We start from the raw sequence: 20,448 nt of genomic DNA, 5'->3' as shown, positions 1-20,448 counted from the left end.
TTTCGCTTAAAGTGACATCCGAAAGAGTACTTGGTTTACACATGAAAGAAGGGTTGTGGTTCGACCGAGAATTGAACATGGGACACCTTGATTAAAAGGTGAAAAGGAAATAAGACTAATGCAGATGGTTTGACATGTGAAACGTCACTATGAAGTTCACACGATTCGCATTTTTGTTCTTTTAATTTTTTTAGTTTAAACCAGTTATTTTAAAAAAAAACAGCTGGTGTAAACGAGCCAACCCTAAGAGTAAAAACTTCTTTCAAAAAATACACAAATAACTAGCAAAATTGTATGTAGTATTTTTACTTCAAAATATTCCATACCCTCTTTTTGAAACAAAATAAAATTAAAATAAAACATAAGAGAAATACTTAGATTTGTATGATACAATTAAAGGCTGCACATGGTTCTGTATATTCTTGAAATTCTACAGTCAAGTTTTTTATAACCACCATCAAGGGCGCCCATCAGGGGGGTTAAGGGGGCGCTTGCCCCCCCCCTAGAGGAAAATGTACTTCAGAATATTGAAAATCCAATAGGATTTTTACATTAGTTACAGCAAAATTTGAAACTATTTTTGAAACGTCGCTTATACTTCCCCTCCTTGGAAACCACAACATGGGCGCCCTTGACCACCATCACGGTTTACCTAGTCCTCAAGTTTTCTGAATTTTTAACAAGAGGGATTCAACATATCATTACGAAAAAAAAAAGACTACGGAATATATTTAAGTTAAGCTAAATACAACTGCACAAGAAACGCGACTGAGTGGTTGGCTTTTGCGCTTCTATCGGGAAGTCCGGGATTCAACCCAGCATTCGACCATTCTGACAAAGCCTTCCTTCATTCCATCTGAGAATGTAGAAATAGTGCGTGTACTGGCCGACTAGGAGTGTAGGAGTTGGCCGACTTCCTTTCTTATTGTTTTTAAATCGTTTTTATTATTATTACTAATTACCAGCAGTGACGGTTTTGCGAAGGTTAGAGGATCGGTCTTTCGGACTGAAGCCTGTTCTCCAAAGTTGTGGAATGTCTAAAACGAACGAAATATCTATTAGTTATGCCTTTTACTCATAAACTTTAAGCTCCCGTCAAATAAAAATTACGAATATTTAGAAAAACTAAACATTAGTAGTAAGAAAACCCCTCCCAAAACACTTTTTTAAATTCGCCACTGATTCTCAGTATAAAATGATCTTCAAGGTTGTATCCGAAAGATTATTGCTAAACATATAAACGAAACGAAATATTAGTTATGCCTGTACTCATAAACTTCAAGCACCTCCCAAATAAAATTAGGACTTTTTAGAAAACGAAACAATCAGAGAAACCCCTCCCAAAGTACTTTTCTAAATCCGCTATTGATTATTTGTATAAATTGGTATTCAAGGTTGTATCTGGAAAATTATTGCTAAATCATTGCACAACTACAGTATAACAGAAATGTGGAAATACGGTTTGACGGACATATTGAAAAACGTATGCTTTGACGGATATATAGAAAAACGTAAGTTTAACTTTCGTGCTAGAAGCTGGAGTACTAAGCTCTTAGAAATGAAACACGGATGACAAACTAAAATGATCTAGAGAAGGAAAAAAATGTCGATAACTCAAAAGTTAAAATAAAGTTAAATAACCTGTAAAATTGCCCTCAAATACTACATTCTTCATGTTAGCTTTAATTCGTAAAATATGTGCTCCATCCATCTTGATGGTGAATTACAGAGCTAAATATGGCATTCAGGTCGTGGAAATCTTATCTAACTATAGAATATACTATAAGAAAGCTATTTGGATAGAAAAATCATGAAAATGAAAAAAGCCAAAATTTCCAAAATTCTCGGTTTTTTTTCCAAAAAAGCCGGCTTTTTATGTGAAAAAAACCATCGATTCAAAAAAGCCGGCTTTTTTGCATCTCTAATTTCTAGTGACAATGGAAAAAACGACTTCATTACACTTCGAGGAACTGCCAATCCCATTCTACGGGCATATCGTGATTTACCACAAGAGTGTGATATAGAAAAGGAAAAAAATAGAATAATAAAAACCGTAGCTCGACTGATCAAAAGCGACATAATATCCAAACTACAAATTGGAAGTAATACATATCCTTCACCCAACGACTTGACCAGTAATCAGAATCAGGAATCTCTTCAGTACATTCCACCTAGCCCTAAACTATTCTGTGCCACACTTTTGCCGGAAAGGACAATGAACCCAAAATAGCATCGATTGGCCAGTGTTTGATGCAAGCAGCCAGACAAAGAGCTATATTAGCTCCTCTGCAGTTAGATGTTGCTGTGCAGCTGCACCACCACTATCGATCGAAACACCTGATTGACACGCTGCATCACCTGGGAGTTTGCTCTTCATACGCGGAAGTGTAGCGGTTTGAACGCTGTGCTGCAAGTACATTTGGGTAATCGTGTGATCAAAATGTCATCAGGCCAGACTCTCCTCTTTGCAGCGGATAATGTAGACCATAATCTCCAAACGCGGAGTGGTTTAGGCACATTGCATGGTATTGGAATGTTGGCGGCCATTACTCCATCCACTATTACCAGTCTAACCATTCTTCAGAAGCCCGTCTCTGATGCTGATGCGAAGCCTCTTGCCAGTGTTCCCATTCATGCATACACTGAAGCCAAGGCTATTCTTGCAAAGGTCAACTGTGAACTGGATGGTTGACCTCGCATTAAGTGCATTGCTTATGGAGAATGTTTTTCTGGAGACCGATAACGGAACACACAGAACTATCAACGATGCTTACTCTCTCTACCAGAGTCTGATGTCGGGTGAGATTACTGTGACTGGAGCTAGTTCTTTGCCTCTTCTTCAAGAAGCCCGAGAAAAAATAGAAGAACGAAAGTCAAAACTTATTAACACATCAAAAACAAGTCAGTTGTGGCTTGCATATCAGCGCATGTTGAGTACAGTAAGGAAGCTTGTGGTAGGATACCAAACAGGAAGCTGGGAGGATCACCTTGATGCTATAGCAGAGTGCATTCCCATATTCGCTGCAGCAGGACACTTCAATTATTTGAAGTCGACGTGCTTGTACCTGCAAACAATGTTAATCCGACGGTTAATCCAACAGTTCACGAAAGCTTTCAATGGGTTCGGAGTTATTAGAAGAAGCAACCATTATTGGGTTGGGTTGTCCTCTGATCTAGTCATAGAGCAAGTTCTGATGAGATCGCTAAAATCCACTGGGGGTATAACCCATTGGAGTTGAATGCCGGAGATGCAACGATCTTTGTGGGTGCTCTCAATCCCAGCATGCTCCGAGTACAATCTGGCGATGCAAACTCTTGCTCACACAGCATGTCACTAGCAAACAACATGAAGCCAAAACGTCAAGAATGTCACGTGATATCAGTGACACACGTCGCATTCTTGCACGACTGCAGCCCATCTCACCATTTGACGGAGACAAATCGTTGAGAAACATTGCCACTGGCGTCACAGCGGATTCCTCGGTCAACGTCCATAGTTTATTTTCAGTTGGGACAGAACTTGCGAAGAAACTATCTGGTAAAGACCTGTTCAATGTGAAGGGGAAACGTGCAGATAAAGTACTCTAGCATCCCCAAGTAGTGTTAAAATCAGCAGCGATATCTCCGTCCATTCGAATCTTTAGTTTCAAAGACTGTTAGTTGTCGCTAATGCAGGCAGCACATCTTTAGAGGAGACCTTAGCGCATGAATTATGTGCCTACCCATCAGCTTTATTTGAGTCACCCAGCATGATGCGTAAGGCAGACAAAGGCCCACTGGCCCATTCGCTAGTAGAGTTCAGCAAGCAGCAGACCGCACAGTTTGAGGAAACGGAGCCAGACAATATTCTGTATGTCTTAGACGGAGGATCTCTGTTACATAGACTAGCATGGTGTAAAGGCAGTTCGTACGACAATATCGCTGCATCATTTGCTGAGTATACGGTTCGTAAATATGGCACATCAACCATCGTGTTTGATGGGTATGGAATTTGCTCACCATTGTTCATTGCAACTGTGCTACCGGGTGTGCAAGAACGTATTGTACTTGCAGAAAGCATGGCCTTCCATGTGGTATTGCTTGTGGTGTGTGCCAAGAAACTGAATGTTTTAACTGTTTGAATGAATATGGTGAGGACAGTGTTGCTTAGGCGATGACGATGTAGATGTGTAATTTGCCTCCCAAAGTCTTTCGTCTTCCCATTCTTTTGCTTTAGAATATTTTTGCTTTATATATAGGTGTTATGTTTCTATAAAACGAATTGCCTTGTACACTGTATTATGGTATGACCTTCTATTTGCTGTTGCTTGTGGTGTGTGCCAAGAAACTGAATGTTTTAACTGTTTAAATGAATATGGTGAGGACAGAGTTAGCGTAGGCAATCACGATGTAGATGTGTAATTTGCCTCCCAAAGTCTTTCGTTATTCACATTCTTTTGCTTAAGAATATTTTTATTTTATGTATAGTACTTATATTAAAACGACCTTTGATTTAAAAAAAGAAACAAGTTTTTTTAATGCGTAGAACGATTATCAGGGTTGCCAGAACCCAAGAAAGGTAAAAGTGTAGATTTTCCCAATTTTCAAGGTTTCTTCTTTTTTCCTACAGGTTGGGTACAGGGAGCACAAACTATACGTCGTTGGCAAGAGGATTCCACAAGCTTTCCAACGCGGTATGCTTCATGTCTCTGTGACAGTTAGGGAGGATGCTAGATCTAAGAAACAGAAGTTAGACCACAGTAAAAAATATTCAGTGACCCTCCTTGGTCCTCGGTTCCGAATTTTTATCTCCCTTACTGTTGAACCTACGTCCTTATTTTTTTTATATTATTGTTACCAATGTCTGATCTACGCGTGGGAATTTTTCTGCCGGCGTATGAGGACGTACACTGTTGCCAGGGTCCAAGAAATATCAATTAAAAGAGCAGAAAAATTGACCTTCTTCTTCTTCTACGGATTGGGAATGATGGGTACAAAAGTTACTTCGTTGGACTTTGTGGTCTATGAGCGTTCCAACGAGGTATAATTCATGTATCTGTGTCAATTAAGAGGGCTACTAGCGTTGCTAACGTAAAGGTCTACGATTTTTTCGAAAACCATGGTCCGCCATTTTGAAAACCGTTTTTGGGGGTTTTCCCGTGGTCCGATTTTGTCGGATTTTGGATATTTTCATCAGGTGAGGTATCTAAACAAAATACAGGTGTAAAACTAAAGGTTGCAATTTTGCCCAGATGAAACCGTATTTTGACTCGACTATATAGTGAGTCATTTTATAAAATGCTATAAACCATTTTTGTTGTGACTACGAAATTCACATAGCAACGGATGACTTATGTTCCCTAACATCCCATAATTGGAAGTTGCTTTAATATGGGTCCGTTTGGTTATAGTGTAACACTTTTTCAAAGTTAAATTTTGCGAAGCTTAGGATTTTGTTCTATTTTGTACATCCTTGTACTAACCAGAAAATTGTACCAAATTCAAATAAAATTCAAAATTTAACTCGTTTGGAATTTTGTAATAGCTCTGCACTTCCAAAAATGTGCTATTTGACAAATAAAGAGCCATTTTAAAAATTAAGTCACTTTAATTACCTGTATGGCGATATTTTTATTTAGCTCAACATTTTGTACTTTTCTGTACTACCAAGAAAATTGGTTGACCTATTTAGTTGTGGTGCGACATTTTTTAATTCTGAATTTTGTACTATTTTGTGTTATTTAAATAAGCGAAGGACAATTTTAACTAGCTGAGAAATTTTTATTTTCTCTAACACCAAGAAAATTGGTTGAATTATTTAGCTGTAATGTGACATTTTCAAATTTGAATTTTGTACTCTCTTTGCATATTTTTTTTCCGAACCAGAAAAATGTTATTATTTAAAAGTAAAGGAGGTCCATTTTAACTAGCTCAGAATTTTATATCATTTTGTGCTACGCAAATAAAAGATGAAATAAATTTGGCTGGCCTATTTATTTTTGTAGCAACCACAAAAATTTTATTATTCACAATTTTATTATTCAGTGACGAAGATCCATTTTAACTAGCTGAGATTTTTTTACGTTTTTGTACTATTCAAATAAACAACAGAATAAATGTGGATGGGGTTTTTATTTTTGTTCACACCAGAAAAATTGTTATTTAAATAACTGAAGAATGCCATTTTAACTAGCTTAGAATTTTATACCTTTTTGTACTACAGGTACAGTCTATTGTGCGCCTTTCGTGTCTGGTAGTGTGGAAGGCAAGCGGGTATTAATATTATTTTTTGCTCCTTTACGGCATTCTATAGACAAAAGCTGCTTAATAGAAATTAATGGAAACATCAAACTAAGTAATTACTTGTATAGTGCTTCTAGTTAGTGTTTGAGGGAAATTTGGAATTTTACATCCCATTTAGTATTAAAGCTATGTAAAGCGCTGAACGTAAGATTTAATTCGCTAAACACGGGTCCATATGCCTTAGTGACCGGAGAGGAAGTTAAATTTTAAATTGGTTACTTTTTTGTTCATAACGAACTCGGTCTATACCCATAATTTTTGACTCACACGGAATATTACAACATTGCAATGCTTATTTTGATGGAATAAAATTTTTCTGGTAATACAAAAAGTAGCCTATACAATTCGAATTTAAAAATGTATTATTATAACTTACTGGTACAACTCCTTTGTTTGGTAGCATTGTACAAATACTTTCTTGGTGTTACAAAAGTAAAAATTTCTCAGCTAGTTAAAATGGGTCTTCGCTTATTTAAATAATACAATTTTCTGGTTGGTACAAAAATATACAAAATAATACACAATACATTTTTTTAAAAAAATGTTGCACTACAATTAAATTGGCCACTTAAATTTGTTCTTGTTTATTTCAATAGCAGAAAAGATATAGCATACTTAGTTATAAACGACATTTCTTCAGTTATTTAAATAATACATTTTTCTGGTTGGTACAAAAATAAGTAGGCCACCCGAATTTATTTCTTCGTTTATTTCAATAGTATAAAATAATATAAAATTTTAAGCTAGTTAAAAAGGGTCTTTATACTTTTTAAACAATACAACTTCTCGCTGGTACAAAAATAAAAAAAGGCTCAAAGATACTCTTCGTTTATTTGAGTAGCAACAAATCATATAAAATTCTGAGCTAGTTGAAATGGATCTTCTGTGTTTCTTAGATAATGCATTTTTCTGGTTGGTACAAAAATAAATAGGACAATCAAATTTATTCCTCGGTTTATTTCAATAGTACAGAAAGGTATACAATTCTGAGCTAGTTAAACTATTTTTCACAAATGTCTAATTCATAGTTTTCACAATCGCTGAGACCCATGGTCAAACTCTGATCACATTAACTCCCAAATGCATCCGTCTGGCTGCGGACCGGAGATCGGGGGTATACCGAGACATGTAGAAATTAACCAAAATGAGCGATATTAGTTCCAAATCCATAGTTTTCGCGGTCGCTGATATCAATGATGACACTTCCATTAGCAATGACTTTTCAAATTCAGCTACCATTGTATGTGGGCCGGGTTCGCCTGCGGGGGCGGGTACCGAGACATGTTAAAATAATCCAAAATTCACGATATTGGTGTGAAATCATAGTTTTCACGGTCGCTCAGATGAATGGTTATAACCCCACAGGCGTTGACTTGCAAATACAGCCCTCATACGAAGGATGGGTATTTCAGCTAGTATACAATAAAAACAAAAAAATATTTCCATCTTTTTGTCTTTGCTTATAACACCGTCTAATGGCAACCATTTCACTTCTAATGGCGAAAGTAACTCAAGTCTGGTGATTTTTCAAGGGGCTGTCACTCTGTTGTGTATCACGCGAGACCAAAAATATTTTATTGCGGCGTTACGACCATGCAGTACTTTAACATATATATATATATATATATATATATATATATATATATATATATATATATATATTATACAAATCTAAGGTGACGTGCATCCCCTGTAATTGAAGTGAAATGAGCCAACTAGATAATGACCCAAATTAGTGGCTGGACATGAGTCCTGATGGTGTGGTACGATTCTGAATCAAAGCAAATTTCTAGCAAGTGGAAAATTCTAAATTCACCGCGTTCGATCCAATGTGAAAACAATATTGATTGGTATTTTTTGTTATGAATGGTACTGTCTACAAAGAATTTGTTCCCCAAGGAAGAGTGAACCAATAATTTTACTTAGATGCTTTAAGGTGATTGCGTGAGTTTGTAAGACGGAAACGTCCAGAATTTCTGGAGATGGTGGTTACTGAACAACTACAACGCCCCAGCCTACACGACTGTCACTACGACTGTTCTTGCCAAAGAACAACATAATGGTTCTACCTTATCCCCGCTCTCACCTGATATAGTGCGTATGACTTGTTTCCACAGCTAAATAAGAATCTGAAAGAGAAATGATAAGGTGACATAAATGAAGTCAGAGATATTACGTAAGAAATTTTGAACAGTTTTGCGCTAGAATGATTTCAAAACCGTTATCAACAGTGGAAATTATGTTGGGACAAACACATTAAAGGACAAGGACAATATTTTGATTGTGATGACAGTAATGTACACTCATGTCCAAAATTATTGTCACATGTCTATAAATATGTTGTTGTAAGAATATAATTTGATAATGACTTCACCCGGTATTTCTTATGTTTGTATGTGTAGTGTATAATCGGCACAGACATGTATGTAGCAAATTTCATGTCAAAAAAGCAGTAATTAAGAACAATAAAACGAAAATAAAACTTCCTTGTCCATTTAGCAACATTTTGTTTTACTCATTCTAATTTTCGTATTTATAGTTCTTGTCCTATGAAATTTACCACAAATATACATTTCCCGATGATACACATAGTATCAGTATTAAAGGTACCTTGCAAAATCATTATCAAATTATATTCTTAAAAGAAGACAGTTATAGATATGCGACAATCATTTTGGACATGAGTGTACACGCAGACATGGGTACCTAAATGTATCTAAAGAATGTACACGTAGACAAAAATTAATCAAGATGAAACAATTCAGTTTTGGGATACCTTCGCATATATGAGCATGGTAAACAATTTGAGTGTTCTTTTTCCTCTATTAGTGTAGAAGTAAAAAGGCATAGCAAGATAAATGATCCACTATATATATATATATATATATATATATATATATATATATATATGGTCCACATAAGAATTACCTGATATGACGCTATACGAAGTATTTGTATTATTCCTTTATATTATATAGAATATACATACTTATTTGTACAATGTTACTTGATTGTATAGAGGTAATTTTATGAGAAATAAAACAATTCAAATTGGGTTAAATTTTGTTGGAATTCCTCGTTTGTTCGATTATATACATGGATTTTACAGTAGGGTGATTTGATTTCTTCATGTTTCTTGCTGCTTGTAAACTACATTATATTTTTACTATTTTAATATGATAAATATAACTAGCTATATACAATATACAGTATTTGCATTAGACGTTCTATTTACGATATAGAAGCTATATAGGGTGTAACAAAAAGGTACTGCAAAATTTCAGGCTAGATTCGTTATGGGTAGACAAGTAAAAAAGTCCATAATAGCATATGTCGGGAAATGCATCGTTAGACTTACGGTCATTGTGTCACCTGACGGTGTGAAATAGTCACATTCTGAATGCCCCTCAATGTAACTCAATCTAAACTCAATATCTCGGCACCTAATTAAGCTAGGACGATAATTTTGGTATTAATGTCTTCCTGATTACAATAAGAATGTTCGAGATTCGAAACTAGGACCATCCGCGTAGGAGTCCCTTACGCTAACCATTCATCTAACACATAATGACATAAACATGCTGTTTTTTAAAGTTGTAGGTTCGCATCCAAGTGACTCTGTTATGCGCATTTCCATTGCTTTTTATTTTAAAAATCGCTTTAAAAAAGTCTAACAAGTTACGACAATTTATTTCATTTTCCAATAGAGTTTCGCAAAAGGGACTTATGTCTGAGTATTTGGCACTACTTTATCAGACGGTTCTATCAAAAATAAATCAATTAACACAATATTAACAAATATTACTGCCTCAAAAATTGTTCCTGAACAAGGGGAAGTTGATTATGCACCCTGTAACTAAGCTACAAGAGGGTACGCTCAATGTCAACTGTGTAACTGCCGAGTCAACTTTGGAATATTCCGTTCTATTAGTTTCTAACGTAGCTAAAGGAAAAGTATCTGCATGACTGCGTAGAGTTCTCCGTGGCAAAATGTATCAAGTTATTGTTTCATAACTAAAGGCTAGTTGTTCGAAACCTGTCCCGGAAACTGAAGATTTTTTTTTTATAATTCCTATTTCCTCACATCTTAAGAACTTGCTCTCCCCTTGTAATCATCTGATGCTTTAAAAGAGTTCTCCACCTTAACTCGATAACTGCCTGATATGATCCTCGCAGTTCGGAAACTTTCCTTCTTCTGTTTCAGAATATCACAAATTTCGTCATAATATGGATGCTATCCGATCAGTTTTTTTCCCGATACTAAACTTGCATATAGAGCCCCTTCGTGACTAAGCGGTTAGCGTACGTGCTTTTGGCGTGGGAGACCGGGTTCGATTCCTGGCTGGAGCTCATGTGTTCGGATTCCATGTTAATCAGTAGGGTTACGTCTTCTATAGTCTCGCTGCTGAACCTGACGTTAAACTGAGAATCAACTCAACTCTAAACTTGCATATATAAATCATCCCTCTCTGTCTCCATATTTTGAATTTCTCTCCCCCAGTGTCGTCCAGTATGAACGCACATGGCTTGAGATAAATCCTTCGACTCTTGAAACCAAGTGTAAGAGCTCTAGCAATGTGCTATCGTAACTCTATAGATTTGTTGCTAAGAGCAGCGTTATTTTAGATTTTGTTCGGACAGGGGGGAGATTCTCCGCTGACATAAGGGTTTCACTTTTTATATCAGTGTTTTACTATACATTTGATCAAACAATATGTGTTTATCAAACTCAATGGTGAGGAGAATTACACCCTTGTGTCCTGCCCAAATGACGCCCCTGAAATATCTGCTTGAAATTACTGGAAAACAAAATGAAATTAATCATCGAATAACACTCATTCCTGTCAGTAGATTTTTAGAGCTTTAGACTTTAGGAAGCACAAAACCTACTGCCGTGATTGCAATTTCCATAGATTTCACAACGAGCACTTTTCTAGCTTGCAGTTTTTGAAGAAGGGAAAGAATGTAAATAAAGGCGTTTATGAAACTATGGGAACACTTCATGACATTTTTAATTCTGGCTCTAAAAAGGTACTTCAGAACAAACGAATGAAAGAAACGATTTTAGAGCTATGAAACTTGTAAACATGGTTCCTGTTTTTTTTTCCTGCCTGATTGGAAAGAGTATATTACGTCACACAGACCGCTTTACATAAGGAAAGGAGAGAAGGGTGAGTTTGATTGAACACCAGTAGCACCTAGTCAATCGAGGGATGTGTTTCTGAATGCATAATCACACGGCGCAAGAGTTTATTAGTAAGTTAGACTTAAACTTTTTGTAAGATTTTCTATGCCACGAACTGTACAACATGGATTTTATTTAAGCCCTTTAACTTGGCCTTATTATTAAGGTTAGTTAGTATTAGGGTTTTGTGTTCCTTTTAGCATGAAGCTGTATATGAGAAGTGCACCTACAGCTTAACGTGGGATCCGAACCACACACGCTCCCCTAGTAATTAAACTCGGGGTTCTTCCTTCGCGTTATTATTAATGGATCGCAACCTCATAGGGTTATTTTGGAAGCTTGGGGAAAGGCACATACGAGATTTCATTAAAATTGGATTAGATATATGAGATTATAGGAGACAAAATGCTGGTTGAGTCGAGTGGTAGACGCTCGCTTCGAAACAAATACACTATTTTTAGCACTAGAGTAAAAATACAATCTACATACAGGAAGATTAAGGTTGTGCTTACCACCAATTTTGGCTGTGTCTCTTTAAAGAAAAATGATGCAATCACAATGACCAAAACAAGCATGGCGCAGGACACGTAAATACCAAAAAGAAAAATTTCCGGCATCTGCTTTACGATGATCGCACATACTATTGCTAGAACCTGTAAATATTTTTTTAAAAAATGAAAGCATTATCTCTATGGCGGCGGGAACGCAGTACATGGAAAGAGAGACAATATATTTATTTAAATTCGAGAATAAGTGCTCTACGTTGTAGGGCTGTAATATCGAAAGATATAACGGTATTTTTATTAACCGAAATTTCAGTATTACTCATACCGAAATTTCAATGTATCGAGAAACCGAAATGCCGAAATATGAATATACCGACCAAATATCTGAATGATTTTTAACAATTTTTTCTATATGTTCTGTCTTATTAAAGCAGAAACCTAATCAATATTTTTTCTACTTTACATGCAAGTAGTACTTTACATGCATAGGCTATATTTTCTTTCTTGTATATTACAGTGGAGTCCCGCTAATCTGAACTAATTGGGAACGAACCCTATTCTGATTACGTGATTTTCGGATTAGCCGGAATAACAGTAAAATCGCGGTTTGAAGTGAGTGAACGGGTCTATTGTGTTGTGATACATAGCGTATAGCAGTGGTTCTCAAAGTTTCCGATAGCGCAGACTCCCTATTCATTCCGGAAGTGATCTGCGGACCCTCTTGCAATGCTATCTGAAATTTCACATGGTATTAAAAATATACTAATTCGAATTACTACTGACAAGAAAAAAATAAGAAATATAACGCAATAAGTAATTTATTCTAAAGATAAACGATTATTTCGTAGTGAACGAAATATCAATTGAAAATACAGTACCTTTCAAGACTAAAAATTAATCTTTTTTTTAATATAAAGGTAATCCACTTGATAAACAACGTTTTCGAATGTGGGGTCAGTAATGTCAGAAATGAAATTCTTTTTGTTTTTCCATAGTGCGTTGAATTCTAGAATAATTTTTGTCACCATCAATTTTAGGTCCGATTCCACATTAAGACGATTTCGCTTTAAAGTTTTAATACTGCAAAGAGCAGAAAAGGTCTGCTCACATAAGTAAGTGGTAGGGAAAGGCATCACTGTTGCAATGCCTTCTTAGACAACTCTTCATACTCACAGCACACACGCAAACCAATTTGAGTCGAGAGTTACTCGCAGTGGCGGATCCAGGAATATATTCACATACAAGTCAAAACATGCAAAATAAATAAATAAATAGTTTGGGAGGAGTTTCTTTTTTTTTAAGATCCCAGACTTGAGGGAGGCTTCATGTTTATAAGCATAGGAATGACTAACATTTACTTCTTTTTTATTTAAAAATCAGGAATTGTTGGTAGTTGTGGGACCAATTTCCCATTTGAAGATGAAATCCACGAAATTCCGAGGCGTCGTACAGTTACTGTACAACTCCTTTTGAAAAAGTGCCCTAACAAAATAGGAATTTCTCTCGCTTGAAGTAGTCCTATGTAACAGTTGAACGGCTTCAGAGCAGACATTTTGTAAAGTGGGAAAACATTTAAATTTACAAATTTATGTATAATTTTTAATTGCTTTCTTTTTAGTAAGTGAAAAAATAATTCTTGTATAACAGCTGTGAGTTATATTTTATAGCAACACGTTTCAATTTTTAGGCGTCGCGGACCCCACTATGAGAACTTCTGGCTTATCGTATTTCAAAACACGTTATGTGACTACAGTATATGTACTGTACTGGAAAAAATATTTAAAATGTTCGAAAAACTTGATGCCTAGAACAACAGGCTCTATTGCTACACCTGCCGATATAATGCTTATGAAACCATGGCAAAAGTACGCGTTGTCCAATAGGCTGTCTTCACTGCGACAAAAGACAATAACTAAGTTTGTCTTGGAACAAGTACTACTATTACGGTACTATGGTCTATTGTAGATACAGTACAATACTAGTACTGTACACTACCAGTATTGTCCGTTCAGTTTTATGTTACAGTACAGTATTTATTACTACATTACTGTATTTCACGGATCTAGGTCAAAACCCCCACACTCAAGAAATGTCAAAACGCCCACATGATCGATCATGGCTGCCACACAAATGCACAAATCTCCAAAACGCACCAACGGTCAAAACCTCCACAGCCAAAACTCCCACATTCAATAAATGTCAAAACGCCCACACGATCGGTCATAACTCCCACACAAATGGACAAATCTCCCAAACGCAGGAACGGTCAAAAACCCCACAGCTAAAACTCCCACACTCAAGAAATCTCAAAACGCCCACACGATTGGTCATAACCCCCACACAAATGGACAAATATCCCAAACGCAGGAACGGTCAAAACCCCCACACTCAAGAAATCTCAAAACGCCCACACGATTGGTCATAAGCTCCACACAAATGGACAAATCTCCCAAACGCACGAACGGTCAAAACTCTCACACTCAAGAAATGTCAAAACGCCTACACGATTGGTCATAAGCCCCACACAAATGGACAAATATCCCAAACGCACGAACGGTCAAAACTCTCACACTCAAGAAATGTCAAAACGTCCACACGATTGGTCATAATCCCGACACAAATGGACAAATCTCCCAAACGCACGAACGGTCAAAACCCCCACACTCAAGATATGTCAAAACGCCCACACGATTGGTCATAACCCCCACACAAATGGACAAATCTCCCAAACGCACGAACGGTCAAAACCCGCACACTCAAGAAATTCCAAAACGCCCACACGATCGATCATAACCCCGAGATAAATGGACAAATCTCCCAAACGCACGAACGGTCAAAACCCCCACAGCCAAAACCCACCACACTCAAGAAATGTCAAAACGCCCACACGATTGGTCATAACCCCAACACAAATGGACAAATCTCCCAAACGCACGAACGGTCAAAACTCCCACACTCAAGAAATGTCAAAACGCCCACACGATCGGTGATAACTCCCACACAAATGGACAAATCTCCCAAACGCACGAACGGTCAAAACTTCGACAGCCAAAACCCTCACACTGAAGAAATCTCAAAACGCCCATACGATCGGTCATAACCCCGACACAAATGGACAAATCTCCCAAACGCACGAATGGTGAAAAATCCCCACACTCAAGAAATGTCAAAACGCCTATACGATTGATCATAACCCTACACTAATGGACAAATCTCCCACAGCCAAAACTCCCACACTCAAGAAATGTCAAAACGCTCACACGATCGGTCATAACTCCCACACAAAGGGGCAAATCTCCCAAACGCACAAACGGTCAAAACTCCCACACTCAAGAAATGTCAAACGCCTACAGGATCGGTCATAACTCCCACTCAAATGGAGAAATCTCCCAAACGCACAAACGGTCAAAACCCCTATAGCCAAAACTCTCACACTCAAGAAATGTCAAAACGCCCACACGATCGGTCATAACTCCAACACAAATGGACAAATCTCCCAAACGCACGAACGGTCAAAACTCCCACACTCAAGAAATGTCAAAACGCCCACACGGTCGGTCATAACTCCGACAGAAATGGACATATCTCCCAAACGCACGAACAGTCAACACCCCCACACCCAAAACTCCCACACTCAAGAAATTTCAAAACGCCCACACGATTTGTCATAACCCCCACACAAATGGACAAATCTCCCAAACGCACGAACGGTCAAAACCCCCACACTCAAGAAATCTCAAAACGCCCACACGATTGGTCATAAGCTCCACACAAATGGACAAATCTCCCAAACGCACGAACGGTCAAAACTCTTACACTCAAGAAATATCAAAAAGCCCACACGATCGGTCATAACTCCCACACAAATGGACAAATCTCCCAAACGTACGAACGGTCAAAACCCCCACACTCAAGAAATCTCAAAACGCCCACACGATTGGTCATAAGCTCCACACAAATGGACAAATCTCCCAAACGCACGAACGGTCAAAACCCCCATACCGAAAACCCCCCACACTCAAGAAATGTCAAAACTCCCACACGATTGGTCATAACCCCCACACAAATGGACAAATCTCCCAAACGCACGAACGGTCAAAACCCGCACTGTCAAAACCCCCACACTCAAGAAATGTGAAAACGACCTCACGATCGGTCATAATCCCGACACAAATGGACAAATCTCCCAAACGCACGAACGGTCAAAAACCCCACAGCGAAAACCCCCCACACTCAAGAAATGTCAAAACGCCCACACGATTGGTCATAACCCCCACACAAATGGACAAATCTCCCAAACGCACGAACGGTCAAAACCCCCACACTCAAGAAATTCCAAAACGCCCACACGATCGGTCATAACCCCGACACAAATGGGCAAATCTCCCAAACGCACGAACGGTCAAAACCCGCACTGTCAAAACCCCCACACTCAAGAAATGTGAAAACGACCTCACGATCGGTCATAATCCCGACACAAATGGACAAATCTCCCAAACGCACGAACGGTCAAAACCCCCACAGCCAAAACCCCCCACACTCAAGAAATGTCAAAACGCCCACACGAATGGTCATAACCTCCACACAAATGGACAAATCTCCCAAACGCACGAGCGGTCAAAACTCTTACAGCCAAAACTCCCACACTCAAGAAATATCAAAACGCCCACACGATCGGTCATAACTCCCACACAAATGGACAAATCTCCCAAACGCACGAACGGTCAAAACCCCCACATTGAAGAAATCTCAAAACGCCCACACGATTGGTCATAACCCCGACACAAATGGACAAATCTCCCAAACGCACGAACGGTCAAAACCCCTACAGCCAAAACTATCCACACTCAAGAAATGTCAAGACGCCCACACGATTGGTCATAACCCCCACACAAATGGACAAATCTCCCAAACGCACGAACGGTCAAAACCCCCACATCCAAAACCCCCCACACTCAAGTAATGTCAAAAGCCCACACGATTGGTCATAACCCCCACACAAATGGACAAATTTCCCAAACGCACGAACGGTCAAAACTCCCACATTGAAGAAATCTCAAAACGCCCACACGATTGGTCATAACCCCGACACAAATGGAGAAATCTCCCAAACGCACGAACGGTCAAAACCCACACAGCCAAAACCATCCACACTCAAGAAATGTCAAGACGCCCACACGATTCATCATAACCCCCACACAAATGGACAAATCTCCCAAACGCACGAACGGTCAAAACCCCCACACCCAAAACCCCCCACACTCAAGTAATGTCAAAAGCCCACACGATTGGTCATAACCCCCACACAAATGGACAAATTTCCCAAACGCACGAACGGTCAAAACTCCCACATTGAAGAAATGTCAAAACGCCCACACGATTGGTCATAACCCCGACACAAATGGACAAATGTCCCAAACGCACGAACGGTCAAAACCCCCACAGCCAAAACCATCCACACTCAAGAAATGTCAAGACGCCCACACGATTGGTCATAACCCCCACACAAATGGACAAATCTCCCAAACGCACGAACGGTCAAAACCCCCACACCCAAAAACCCCCACACTCAAGTAATGTCAAAAGCCCACACGATTGGTCATAACCACCACACAAATGGACAAATTTCACAAACGCACGAACGGTCAAAACTCCCACACTTAAGAAATGTCAAAACGCCCACACGATCGGTCATAACCCCGACACAAATGGACAAATCTCCCAAACGCACGAACGGTCAAAACCCCCACACTCAAGAAATTTCAAAACGCCCACCCGATTGGTCATAACCCCCACACAAATGGACAAATCTCCCAAACGCACGAACGGTCAAAACCCCCACACCCAAGAAATGTCAAAAGCCCACACGATTGGTCCTAACCCCCACACAAATGGACAAATCTCCCAAACGCACGAACGGTCAAAACCCCACAGCAAAAACTCCCACACTCAAGAAATGTCAAAACGCCCACACAATCCGTCATAACTCCCACACAAATGGACAAAACAGGCACACAAAGGAACGGTCATAATCCCCACATAAATGGACAAAAGTCCCACCCAAATGGTCAAAACTCCCACATGCAATAATTGTCACAACTGCCACATAAATGGACAAAACCCCCACACAATCGGACAAATCCCCCACACTCTGAAATGATCGTGATTGAACGTCTTTGTTGCGGCTCTTTATGACGCCCACTTTAACGTTTCTGTCATTAGAAAACGGTGCAAGAAGAATAGTTGCAAAATCTGTTTAAGTGGATTAAAAAATGTTATTAAAAAGTAGAAGGGCAAGGTATGCAACCAGAATCATTTGAGAGTGTGGGATGTTTGTCCGATTGTGTGAGGGTTTTGTCCATTTGTGTGGCAGTTGTGACAATTTCTGCATGTGGGAGTTTTGTCCATTTGTGTGGGGGTTTTGTCCATTTATGTGGGGCTTGTGACCGTTGCTATGTGTGGGAGTTTTGGCCATTTGTGTGGGAGTTTATGACCGTTGGAGGTTATGACCGATTACTAGTGTGCGGGTTTTGGCTGTGGGAGTTATGACCGTTTGTGTATTTGGGAGATTTGTCCATTTGTGTGGAGGTTATGACCGTTTGTGTGGGCGTTTTGACATTTCTTGAGTGTGGGAGTTTTGGGTGTGGGTGTTTTGACCTGTTCCCTATTTGGGTAGGTGGTTGGCTGTGGGTGTTTTGACCTGTTCCCTATTTCACTGATACTAAACCTATAAGTTTCAATATTGTACTATATTCTATTTCAAAATTTGTGTAATTGTCGTAATGTAGCTTAAGGCCTAAATACAGATATTAAAGAAAAACCTGTATTTACCAAAAGTTTATTTTGTTTTCTATGAAAAGATGCACCCATTCTCATCGTTTTAATTATTAATTTCCTAAAACCGTTTCTTCGCCACAAATGAATAAATGAAATTTTCCTCCCGGATCTATTGGGATTAACCGAATGTTGGGATTACCGGGACTCCACTGTATTTTATTATCTTTCCGCTATACACAAATACATTCGTGGTTCTTTCTTCTTCTCTTATTTAAACCAAGGTATATATTCTCGATGTGCGTTTAGTGTTGCAAAAGTATATAAGGCACCAGAACTAGACGGAACTCGAATTTCCTCTGTTACATTAATGGAACATATTTCTTAAATAAAATACACTGAGAGAAATGCATACTCCAGTCGGCATGTAAATGCTGTTTTTACCAGGTTACGCGCGTCACCTCATTAAGTAATGTTGTTTCATCCGTAGTACTGTCTACACCACCGTCCAGCGAAAATTTTGTATTGTAGGACCACCATTTCAAATCTAGAATTAACGCCATACCCATTCCGACGGTGGTAACTTACGTATATAATGTTGTTACCACCTTCCTACGATTGTTCCCTCCTGCTTCTTTCTAAATCTGTGACTCCCTACCTTACGAGAGTAATAGTTTTCAACTCGAAACCAATCATGTGAATAAAATTATCCAATCACAGCGAGTCTAGTTCGACGCCGAACTCCAGACTTGACATGGTGTTCCCACTTGCTGTACTTTTATACATGAAATTACATTACTTAAGGAGCGCACCCGCGTAAATACGATGTATCCACACGGAAATCCTAGTCCTTTTTTTCTCAGTGTATGAAAAGCGATGTTAAATGAATTTTAACATTTAAAAAGGGATAACTTTTAAAATATATTGTAATATTTTTAAAACTGGTTTAATTGTTCTTTCCGGACTTTGGCCATTACTCAAATATATGTAATACTAGCGATTTCTACCTACATTTATTTTGTCGTCGTTGTTTTGTATTTTAATTTGCTTGCCTTCTCTTCTTTGAATATTTTCGGTTTTTAAGTATTTCATGATAGTACTCGGTTTTAAAAAATCTGGTAACTTATGGTATTTCTTGATTGGTTAGTTGCATTGTTTTTAGCATAACCTTTCAGCACCAAGGTTATATGAAACGTGGACCTGCAGGTTAATGTGGGATTTGAATTACACGGGCTCATAGCAGGACTGAAACCGAGCCATTCGTGCTTAGAACACTTAGGCTAACCATTGAAGATCTGGAGAGCTCTTATACAATAGGGTGGGCCGAAATTTCTTTCTGAATTTTGATTGACCGGGTTTGCAGAAAGGTTTCCTCGTGTTAGTGGTAGTCAACAGAGAAAATTGGCATTTTTCGGGCAACCCTTTTCTTTGACTCATGCTACTTTAATATTTTTATTCATGTGGTTTATGCAACCTGCACGACATTACGAAGAAAATTGTGCTGCACAGCTATAACCTTTGGTTCTTTTTCACACAGCATTCTCGGGCTGAAAATCAAACGCAAAAGAAAAGTGAAATGCGATATTGTTCCTATGTGGTTAAAAATTATAATCAGTTAGACGAAAAAATTGTATTGATGTTTTCAAATGTCATTATGAATATACGGTAGGTCATGAAAAATTGTTGATAAAACTTCACTTA

The 20,448-nt window shown here is 38.4% G+C and overlaps 1 protein-coding gene across 3 annotated transcripts in view; it reads right to left on the bottom strand.

Annotated features, from left to right (window-relative positions):
• LOC145664933 (uncharacterized) overlaps positions 1-20,448 on the bottom strand; it is a 256,051-nt gene that overhangs the window by 37,067 nt on the left and 198,536 nt on the right. For 2 of the 3 annotated variants that reach the window (XM_081732044.1, XM_081732045.1), the window contains exon 3: positions 11,980-12,120. In XM_081732044.1, the coding sequence (XP_081588170.1) occupies positions 11,980-12,120 (141 nt within the window). Of the gene's footprint in view, positions 1-8,368; positions 8,412-11,979; positions 12,121-20,448 lie in introns of all 3 variants that reach the window. The other variant, XM_081732046.1, reaches the window with a different exon arrangement.

This window comes from Thermobia domestica, chromosome 11 (genome assembly GCF_964235325.1).
Source record: "Thermobia domestica chromosome 11, izTheDome1.hap1.1, whole genome shotgun sequence".
NCBI classification, from domain to species: Eukaryota; Metazoa; Arthropoda; class Insecta; order Zygentoma; family Lepismatidae; genus Thermobia; species Thermobia domestica.
This window is presented reverse-complemented; position numbering and strand designations above follow the sequence as displayed.